This window comes from Monopterus albus, unplaced genomic scaffold (assembly GCF_001952655.1).
Source record: "Monopterus albus unplaced genomic scaffold, M_albus_1.0 scaffold31.1, whole genome shotgun sequence".
Classification (NCBI taxonomy): Eukaryota; Metazoa; Chordata; class Actinopteri; order Synbranchiformes; family Synbranchidae; genus Monopterus; species Monopterus albus.
Window position 1 is genome coordinate 4,206,204 of NW_018127911.1, and position 11,854 is coordinate 4,218,057.

The 11,854-nt window shown below is 40.3% G+C and overlaps 1 protein-coding gene across 2 annotated transcripts in view; it reads left to right on the forward strand.

Annotated features, from left to right (window-relative positions):
* The window catches only part of cdkal1 (CDK5 regulatory subunit associated protein 1-like 1), a 235,510-nt gene that overhangs the window by 96,733 nt on the left and 126,923 nt on the right, over positions 1 to 11,854 (forward strand). For both annotated transcript variants that reach the window (XM_020596756.1, XM_020596757.1), the window contains exon 8: positions 4,706 to 4,809. In XM_020596756.1, the coding sequence (XP_020452412.1) occupies positions 4,706 to 4,809 (104 nt within the window). The remainder of the gene's footprint in view (positions 1 to 4,705; positions 4,810 to 11,854) is intronic.

Here is an 11,854-nt window from a genome sequence, read left to right on the forward strand (position 1 = left end):
AAGTTTCCTACATGTTTCATGTTCCACAGTCATAAAGGCAGAAACATCATCCTGGAGAACAAGTTTTTGTTTTTGTGAAATGGACAAAAAGAATTTTATTGTTTATGTAAGAGTGTGTGTACATATGCGGTGAATTCAGATTATTCGAACAGAGACACATTTTTCTTGGCCACATAATCTTAATGTTATAATATTTAATGACCTACAGATAGCAGCAGATCTTTGGTATTCTTTATGCTGATCCTTTGCAAGGCTGGTACTGGGCCTTTCAGCCTGTCAGTTAGGCCACATCATCAGCTACAGGATCGCTTTGCTCTGGTGAATTTCACGAATGAAAACAGAACACTGGGGGGGTGCTACCTTGGCTAGGCTTGCTCAAGGTTCATACTTAGTCAGCCCTGATGCTGACTTTGCAAATGCTCAACCAGTGATATGACAACTGACTGTCATGCCTGCTAGTGCCCTAAACCTATGCTACACCTTGCCACTGAGCTTTGTGCCCCAGTTTGCAGGACAGACCACTGATAATGTGGTGAGGCATGTGTAAAATAGACCCTGTGAAGTAGATACTCACTCTGTGATACACAACCAGCGAGTTGGATCACAGAGATATTACAGATCTGTGTAGCATAAAAAATATAGTACTGGAATGTAGAATGTGTGTGATACCTGCAGATGCCCTGGTTTAGTGACTCACCTAAACACTTAGCCAGCAATTCAGTAAAGTAGTCAGTGAGACAGGCAGGCAACCAGTCAAACCAGTGGGGTATTCACTCAATTATTAAATCCCTGTGAGCAGATCGCTTGGTCTTGATGCTGCACAGGTAGTTACCCAGTAAAATCTTCTGTTTGTCCTTCTGTAAAATTGCCTTGTAATTCCGACAGATTGACAACAAGTCAATTTAACAGTCACACACTAAGGCAGGCAGACAAAAATCATACCGTTCTCGCCCACTAACAATGGGCTGACTGATCTAGTACAAACACTGTCTCGAGGTCTGTCTACAGACAAAACAAGAAGCTGAGAAAACATTCATAGTTCCTATGCAGACATGGGGTTGTGGTTTCACATGCTCTCACACACATGCCACCTTTTTCCAGTCAAAACAGCAAGCAAGGCTGCTGTAGCAGTAACAGAAATCTAAGGTCAACATGTGACACATTTTCTAAAATTGCACTAAACTCAACAGGCCTCAGCTGCATTAGGGCCCCCTTCCTCTCAGTAGCTGATGATCTGGAGATTTTTCATCACTGGCTAGTTGTTTGTTTGTTTGACGATTGTTGTTTGATGAGTATGTTGATACTGATGTTATTTTTCTTATTTCTAATGGGTGGTTTGTATAAATTAATTGCCCTTTGGGATTAGTAAAGTATTCAGAATCTGAATTAGCACACAGTGATCTAACTCACGGATGAAAGGAACATGGACTCGTGTGTGCACACAAACACACAAATGTGGAAACACTTATGAGAGAAAATGGTGAGAGAACTTTCTCTGTCTGACCAAAACTACTTACACCGCTCTGGCTAATGGGCCATCTCTATTTAAAAACCAAAAAAGCCACCAAAAATGTTCCATTCACACATAAATGTAATAATCCATGTCTGACAGTCTATCAGTCAGTCAAGTCAGATCAGTCAAGGCTAAATTGTGTTTATCTGCAAACCTTTTTCTGAATAACTAACCATCCTTTGTTCATTGTCCCTAATAGGTCTTCACTCCACTGTATCAGCATACTTTCTCCCTCAGCTCATTATCTTGCAGCCTCCACTTTGACTTTGAGATGACACTAAAACTGAACTTACAGGCTTAAGGCTTTGTTGACTCATAACAGCAGTTTTAAGATTTTGTTTGTGCATATACCAACTCCGCCCCACTCCGAGTGCAATGAATGATCTTGCTTTACAATGTGCAAAGCATTCAGACTTCCCCGCACAGGCTTTGTTTTCATAATTGCAACATCAAGCTGGCACAATACAAACCCCCATGAACACACATACACACACACACACACACACACACACACACACACACACTCACAACTTTTTAATTAATGTGTAGCTTATCATTGAGAAAACCTTTTCCTTCTCAACTCTCTCTGTCTGCGTCTTTAAGATGCTGCTCAAGGGAGCTTTGCCAAAGGGAACTATACTGTATTTGTGTGTGTGTGTGTGTGTATGTCAAGGGAGGTTTACAAATGTATAGAGGTACCGCAGGACTTTCCATTCTTTACCTTTTCAATGCTGCAACAACACAATAGTCTCTCTCTCTTACGCTCACACATACATTGGGGAGGTAGCCTCTCTCATTGTAGCACATTGATGAACTACACTGTTGTCAGATACAACAGCTACCTCTGTGGTTTAATTAACTGGGGCGAAACAGAAGGGAGACAGGACAGAAACAAAGGAGGGAAAGGATGGTGGGCTGATAAGGAGGAAAAATATTTGGTTTTAATTCTAGAGGGTTTGTCTTTTATGCCTCTGGAGTGTTGTTGTTGCTGTTTTTGTAAACAACAGCTCAGTTATTTCAGCTACTGCATCCTTCTCATTGCATGGTGGAATAAATTAAATAATATATAATAAATAATTAAACTCTTCCAGATAAAATAAAAAGGTTCAGAAAAAAAAACTGCTCCAGCCCAGCACAACCTCAACACACAGCAAATGTGTGTGTAGGTGCATCAGAGATAGTGACACTGCTCCTCTTGTTCCATCACTGTTAGTCTAAAGCTGCTGACTAGTTGTCACAGTCTGTTTAGGCTGATGGAGAGGTCGAAACTGATAATGTGTTCTTGTGATACTGGACAAATGCTCAGCAGCAGCAACAGCACACTGAGACACAGGCACATGAACACACATACAGTAGGTGATGCACACATAAACACACACACACACACACACACACCCAAGAAGGCCACTGACTGTCTCTTGAGATTACCATTGGTGTGATCCACTCAGCTGGGCCTGATCACATTAAGATGGATGGACCCCCTGGTGGTGTTTCTGTGTGTGTGAGTGCGTGCATGCAGAGACCCATCTGTCTGTGTTTTCTCCACAGTTAGGTCCTGTGACCTGGCTGCCATCTTTAGTGTGTTCAGGTAGGATAAGCAATGCCCTCAAAGGGAGAGATGGATGGATAGATAGCTCTGTTCTCTGTTTGTCCATGGTGACATTAAAAAAAATGCTCTTTGTTTTTCGGTTGTGTTTCACAATGATTATGAAGATATTGTTTCAGAGGATACTAATGAATCTCTTACACGGGCAATAAATGCAATAACATATAGAGCCCAGCAACCTATAGGTTCCTCATGCACTCACCTCAGATTGTCCTCTTTTAATTACGTTTCTCAAATTTTTATATAGATTTTATATATTAGAAATATAACTTACCTTTTCTATTACTGCCTCGTCTGGGCTGTAGTAATTAATCTGCACTGTAGCCAGCAGTAGTGGGCTGTGTTAAAACCTAGCACCATCCTATGGTAGTGTGAATGTAGTAGAGCACAGTAGTCTCAAGTGACTTTTGCTCTGAGAAATACATTTTAAATGACATTTTTAAACAGTGTTTATATGTGGGCTTTGATAATATTTTCTTGGAACAATAATGCCTTAGCACATTTTCTGAAGTCAGTTTCTCTGAAATGTTTTGATCTGTAGTGTCTGACCTCAGGCTCCCTAGAGCTGATAAGACCAGTCAGTTATGAGGATACATTGATAGTTTCTCTACTACTTTGTGACCCTAGCAAACCCTGCCAATGCTACACATGATGTACTTTGTATACAACTGAGGAAAGAAAATGTTAAAACTTGGCAGTGATAACAATTGTATCTTCAGTCCAGCAGGAGCTCTGTGTTGTTGGCCCGTTTCAGCTTCAGGGGAATTTCTCCGTGAATCTGTCTTGCACAAACACAGGGTTTATGCTTCTCTTCAACAGTCTGATTTAGTCTCATACTAGCTCACTTAAATCACAGCATTTGATTGTTCTTAATGATTAGTAAGATGTTTTTGTGATTGCTCTGGAGTGTATAATTCCCACAGCAGACCAATTTTGACATGTTGATGTGTTTATTAAAGAGGAATTGTAGCTTTTGATCTTGATTCCATGTCAAAAACTTGCCGTGCTGTTTTCCTTATGAGTAGCTGGACTATGGGCTTCTGTTAGATGGATAGTTTAAAGTGAAAACACCACGTGGTGTGCTGTAATCTACTTACAGGAGCTTTTATTGGTTCACAGTACATCACTGTTAGTATAGACCTGTGGCCTCATTGGGTATTAAACTCTTAATGTAGTAATGTTGTTCAGTCTCAGCTGAGTTGTGCAGAAGACCAAACCCCCAAATATAAAGGTGCAAAGCTCAATTATTTTGGGTGCCCAATGTGAGGATAGATACATGGAAAAGCATGAAACGTGAAATTTGTTCAGTGAGAAAGTGGCTCAGTCTTAATTTTTTGTTCTGAATATTTTGATCCCCACAAATGTACATTTAATTAATTACAGTGTTTGACTTGTGTTTTTGTAGAATGTTAATATATTCAAACAGAGTATTGACAACATATAATAAAAAAACATTTAATGTCTGTGCTCAGTGTTACACAGTAACTTCCATCTGTAGTATTTTATCCTGAGCAAAAGAATACTGCTCACTTCCTTTCTTTTAACAGCAAAAACAAGCATCTGTTTGGCTCTTTCTGTCTGTATAGGTGTCTGAATGCGTGCACATACTGTAAGACCAAGCACGCCAGAGGTGACCTGGCCAGCTATCCTATTGAGGAGCTGGTGGAGAGGGCCAGGCAGTCTTTCCAGGGTAAGTACATTATCTTGCTCGCACTTGCACAGACAATCACAACATGGCAGTGAATTATGGTCTATATTGAATAATGATCTATATTGTCTTAATTACTTTTGCATTAGTTTGGTTCTTTGTGTTGTTGTCAGTGATATTTGCCAAGTTTTATATCCTTTGCAAGTCACAGTCTTTGTGTGTGTTCCTATTCTCTATGTGGCTCCAGTGTGTTGTATTGGTGTTGTACTGTATGTATATGGATACTGTTAAGGGAGGGAGGGATGTTTTTGTTCTCGGATAGACGGTCCAGCCAGTTGACTCTAGTTTAATGCCAGATGAGCAGCTGTTATGCCCTGGCATCTGTTTCTTAAGCGCATACTCTCTGAATCTCTAACTGCACAGCAGGCCACGCCACTGGTAGAGCCCCAGGCGGGACAGTCAAGGGCAAGACTGCACATTGATAACACAAATCTCACTTTCAGAGCATTTACTATACAATATATTACCTGATTTATGACTTCTGTGTAAATGTAGCCTGTTAGATACTTAAAAGTTATTTGCCCTGTGTTGAGTTTAAAATCTTTAACATATGTATGAGGAGACAGTGAAAATAATAAATGGATCCACGTCCTAGATTATAACCCCCCTAGCCTCTAAATTTGCAGTCTTTCTCAGTCTATACTCAAGAGTATAACAACCTCAGGTCAGTGGTCTCAAATTTCATTGCTCATGCACATAATTTAAATGTAATTTAACCTGGTCTGGAGTCAGATACTTTTTATTTTTTCCATATTAGTGTACAAAGACCTCATTCCTGTGAAATGTCAAAGAAATGAACATTCATAAAAACCCTTTACTGAATATCAGATTGTCTTGTCAGATTAGCTATGAATTCTTTTGTAATGTGAATGTGCTTATTCATAGAGCAACTAATTAGGTACCAAATTCTAACTTGACAAGGGGCTGTGTGGCTCTTTTGATAGAGCACCAGTAACAAACTGAAATATTAACCTGGAGATCTAGTGTTATGGCGTAAACAGATGTAAAGATGCGGCACAGTGACAATTTTACTGTTCACCCACGCTGCCAAAACAGTGGTGTCATTGACACAAAAAAGCAGCCTGGAATTTTGGAAGCAGTTCTGTTGTTGGTGTGAACACAGCTTCAATTTACATCTGGGTAACAAAAAACAAGAATATACCCTTGTCAAGGACATGGCTTTCTAAATCCCATCCCAAACTCTTTAACACAGCTGCAGCCATGCCACCGTGGTGCTCTGGACTGGGCAGTCAAGGGCAAACTTGCCAGCTGCTTGAACCATGGTGTGTGTATGTGTGTATGTGCATGTTCACGTGCAATGTCAGTGACATTGCAGGGTGAAGATGCACCTGCCCTTTACACTTGTTTGAGAGAAGTTTGAAGTACAGGGCAATAGTTTAGCAGTAGTTTAGGAAGGCTTGTTATGTGAGTCACATTATGTGTATTACTGTCTTTGTCATGCTGCCTTTTTAACAAACTGTCACAAATACTCATCCAAATAAAAGTTGGTTGCAACCTCAGTGACAGCCATAGCCAGTATTCATTAAATGTTTGAATGAAATAACAAGTAATTAAATTTGCTACCAGCAAACACAACATGTACTTTAACAAATTCAAGAAACCTTTTAACAGATTTGATATTGCTGAAGTGGTAGAACAGCAAGCATGAACTTCAGTTTGGAGGGTAGCAATGAAGAGTCTCTGTTTATGTGTGTGATTGTAATCAGTTAAAATGCAGGGAACAAGATTGTCATAGACGGTTAGTTGTTGTTTTCCAAACAGAAAAAGAGGAAGTTACTGCCTGTCATTATGGACTGACAGTTGGAGTAACACAGAGATGGATGACAAAACAGCCGAGACATTAATTTTCACTATCTATCCACTGTTTTCTGTGGTGGATGCAGTTAAAATCAAAGATTTCTTGTTTAACTTAGTGGCTTTACATAATTGTTCTTGCTGGTAAGTTTTAGCTCTGTTAGCTCCATTCATGTACGCAAACACTTTTTTCCACGCTCATTCATACTTTCAATAAACACACACACATACTCGTACATGCTTAGTGCTCAGTGGAAACTTAGTAAGGCACTATATTCCAACCTGACACTTTATTCCACACAGACTGACACATTCACTGGCAATTGTGATAAGCAGATTTTATCTCAGAAATAATTGGGAGCCTGTAACCTCTGGCAGAATCATCTACAGTACCAGATTTACTTTATCAAATGTTTTGTTAGGTTTGTAACAGCATTATGGCAGTGCTCCTTTTTCTCTCTCACTTTCACTCTATTAGCCACCTTTTTCTTATCTCTAACAAACGGAGCCTCACAAATAGGTCCTGCAATTTGATTTGCTATTTGATGTCTTCTGAATAAAAAAGGTCTAAAAGTTTGGATGCTAATTTTGATTTGGCAGTTGGTCTGTATTGGGGTATTTGATTGGTTTATTGCAGGGAACTTTGAAAGGGTTTATGGGATTTATTCAAATGCAATCTGAGGTAAATGGATGTCTTTCTATTTGGAAAAAAGAGTGAGTGTGTGAATGCAAAGCTTTTAAAATAATCAGAATTATTCAAATGTATGAATGTATAATTTTTAACATCAGAGAAGTTTGTTAATGTATGCAGGGGATGGAGGCTGTGAATGTCATAGGAAATGGCAAGTACGTAGGTGGATGCTGAAAAAACTTTGAAAAAAATCAACTGGACTTGGTGTTTTCATCACTTCTGCCTGAGATATTTATCCCCCCTCAGTGGTGTTTCAGTCCTTTGATGCCCAACAATGTCCCCTAACGACTGACTCGTTATAGCCCAGTATCGGTGAGCATCATTACCTGTCTTTGAACCCTCACCTGTAGACCTAAAATTACTGGGTCACAGTTGTGTCCCTCCATCAAACAGTCAAATTCATGGGATGGTATAGACATGACTGCTGACTCTGGTCCACTGGGGTTGGCCCTCCTGTGTTGGGCCATGCGTTTGTGAAGCGGCTGCTTAGTTTCACCAATATACAAGTCATTACACTCCTGACTACACCACATCAGTCTGTTTATGTCTGGGTGTTTTGTCCTTCGGGTGGACCAGTCTCTGCCACAGGGTGTTCCTTGGCTTAAAGTTAACTGGGATCTTGTGGTTGTGAAAGATCCTTTTTATCTTCTCTGATAAACCAGCCACATAAGGGATGACAGTGTTATCCCCTCTTGTTTCTGGTTTTTCCCTGTTGGTGTTGGGCCTCTTCCTTGCTTTGGTGAAGGCCCACTTAGGGTATCTACATGCCTTAAGGGAGTTCTGGATGTGTAGTTTCTTCTTCTTGGCCCCTTCTGCAGTTGTGGGCACTTCCTCTGCCCTTTTTGGATTGTGCGGTCCACTTGGGAGGGGACAAAAGCCTGAAGGTAGAAGTATATCGGAGACCTACACACACGGACCAATACCTGCTTTTTGACTCGCACCGTCCACTTCAACACAAACTGGGTGTCAGCAGAACTTTAAATCACAGGGCAGAGGAAGTGCCCTCAACTGCAGAAGTGACCAAGAAGGAGAAACTACACATCTAAGTTCTTTTCAGCTTACTCTGACCTGGATGACTGAGAATCTGCACGGACATCTTGTAGGTGGATGTGTGTGAGTGTACAGTATGGACGGGGCTTTGTATGCACAATTTCATGTGATTGAGTGTGGGTTGGTGTGTGTGTGGGCACAGGCATGTGTATTTTTAGGTTTGTGTGAAACTGCCAAAAGTAAAAGAATATTTAATCATATTCCTCTGGGTGAGTAATTCTAGAGATGGCAGTGTTGTCCATGAGGTGAGGAGAGTGTGCCAGCAGTCTGCCAACAAACCAGTGGCTCCAAACCTCCTCCTCTTTGCTTACCTCTAACCCATGTCTCCTGCCTTCATCCTTTTCTTTTACGTTCTCCTCCTCCATTTCATACTTCTTACTATCGTCTTGGAGTTCATCACTGTTGGCAATCAGGACCCAGGGGACTTTTGGACGTGTACATTTATTCTGAATTCCATGTCATAATGTGACATTTGCATTTGTAGCCACAGTAATTCCAAATTATGTTAATAAATTATCTGAACTTAGGAAAGACTTTGTAAAACAGAGTTTTTCACAAAACTTATATTTGGTCAAGTTGAATTCCTATCTTAAAAAAAAAAAATCATGTACAGCTGTTTTTCTGACCAGTATTGGATTTGTGTTTAATAATAATAATAGCAATCTGTTTTTACTAGGGATGTAACAATATTTCTAATTTAGCGATATCATGATAGAAAAATGTCTCTAATGAAATAGATTTTATTATTTATGTTTATATTAAGATTGGCTGTTTTCTTAGCTTCTTTCATTCAAAAGATTCATTAAAGAGGCTTTAACCTCTGGAACCTGCAGTTACCCTGTCCTGTAAACATGGTGGATGGCCTTGACAAATGTGACAGGAACAAGGGGCCAGTGAACCAGACTGGGGTGTCAGGGCTGTGCATTTTTGTTGTGTGGTCTTCAAACCCCCCACTGTGGCTGTCACCTTGTCATTTTAAACTGTCAGCGGGGTGTTTCTGAAATGGCCCTGTCTAAAACGGGACTCGACACTGCATACATACAGACACTCTGCTATTACTCCCACATGACAAACTACATTAGTGTGCGACATGCTTCTTAGCAATCACAACACAGCTTGAATTTTTTTTTTGGCTTTAGTGGCGGTTGGCATAATCACGAACGAACAACTGGAACCTTGTGTCAGCAGTATTGCTTTTTTCTAAACCTGACAGCTGGTGCTTTCCCCCTTATGTAAAGTTATTTTCTGCATTCTATTGTGTGGAAAACCAGTGAAATCACAATGTTATGTATCAATGCCAACATGAAACATTAGCTACATTTTTGCACATGAAATTAATATAATCAGATTTTTATGTTATCTTGTTAACTCGCACATCACAAGTCCCTTTTTATACCACATTTTGAAGAGAGATAAACCTAATAGCATTTGCAGATATTATCTGCTTTTCCTCTCATTTCTACATGACTGATGGCATCATTGTCAAACACAGACATTAGCAGAAATGACACTGCTCAGTTTCCAGGCTCCAGCTGTATGAGATATGACAAACAGCCATAGATAGATGGACAGATATGTGAGCTAGGTTGTTGGCTAGCGCCGACATCTGTGACAGGTGCCAGCTCCTGTTTACCTCTGCTACTGCACCAACGTGACACACGGTCAGACATGGCTGCCAGAGTTTGCCAGGAATGATCCACTGTCGGTCAGTGGTTCCACTAGGTTGGGTGTTCAAGTTAAAGTTCACTGGATACATTTGAATTGCGCCTCAGATTAGATTATAGGAAAGGTAAATGAACCCTGTGGAGGACAATCACTCATCTCAGCAGCAGAGAAAAGTGTCATTTGACAGACGTGTGTACCTATTCATTAGCTGTTAATATAATCATGTATTTACTCTTGAACAGCACACACTGATCTGTGTACATACTGTATGTGCACATGTAAATTGCGCTCTCGTCATTCAGTGAGATAAATGGAGGTCAGACAATGAAAAGAAAACATGCCTCACATTTGTCTTTTATTTATTGAGAGAGGCAGAGAGACGGAAATATTGACAGAAGCACATTGATCATGGTTGAGTCATCATCACCATCAAAGTGCTATCTATTGGACAGGCCATGTGGAAAACTGCTGAGCATGCAGGCACTAACACAAATTTCCTGTGTGCGTGGAGGCAGTCGAATTCATTATCCTCTGAGAAAGCTCTCATGGAGAAGCTAAAAATGGATTTTCTGAATCTCTTCCAGGCTGATAACTTGCTGATATTTTTCACAGACAGAAGTTTTTCCACATGTGCTCTTCTGCACTAAGAAATGGTTCAGGCTCCAGCAACAGTTTTTCATTAACTGACTGTAAACTCAAAATATAGACTTCAGTTGGATACGCACACGGCTGAGGCTCAGGAGGTAGAGTAGGTCGCTTCCTAACCGGAGAGTTGTTGGTTCTATTCCCAGCTGTTTACATGTCTTTAGGCAAGACACTGAAACCCAAGTTTCTCCTAGTGGCTGTCCCATCGGTGTGAATGGGTGTGGGTGTGTATGAATGGGCAAATACAGTGCAAAGTGCTTTGAGTTTACAGTGTGCATAGATAGGCGCTATGTAAGTCTATTTATGTCCATTTATTTATTTATGCTCAAACTTGGTGCTTTTTGAAAGTGTTCAGACCTGTCCACTTTTTGCAGACTTGTGTTGTGTGTGTTTAATTTTACATACTGTAGATAAAATGCCATTTTGCCAATACTCAGTCTAAACTCAATAACCCATAGTGACAAAGGGAAAATATGTTTTTAGAATTTTTGCAAATATATGAACATTGAAATTTATCATTTAAAGGCAACAAGGTTCAGACACTGAAATCAGTACATTGCAGAAGCCCCTTTGAGTCTTCTTGGATATGTATCTGAATGGGTTTTCCACACCTGGATCTGGGCAGTTTATCCCCACAAGGACAGTCAGAGACTTGTACCGAAAGCACTGCAGTATCGTCTTGGACATATGTTACAAGGTGAACTGCTGCATGCACTGTAGAGCATGTTATTATTTTTTATGTAAGATTTCCTCTATATTTGACTGCATCCATCCTTCTCTCAGTTCTGACCAGTCTCCCTGGCACATTCTCAAGAAATATTATAGCAAACAGATGGACCTCACCACAGTATGGAGTGCCACAGCAAAGGGTCTGAATACTTTGGTAAATCTGAGATTTCAGTGTATGAATTTTAATAAATTGGCAAAAAAATAATATGCTTTCACTTTGTCATTAATGGATATTGAGCATACAGTAGATTGTTCATCACTACCGGTGTTTGTTATAGGGGCGACATACCAGAGCAGATCGGTACTGTAGGTGCTGCTGTCATGGCAAGTTGTGAGGGAGTGGCTCAGCGCCAGTTGTAAATAGGTTGTTTCTCAATCAAGGTGGTCACAACTGGTACAGAGTGAAGAATTCTTCAGTTTGTGTTGTCCTCC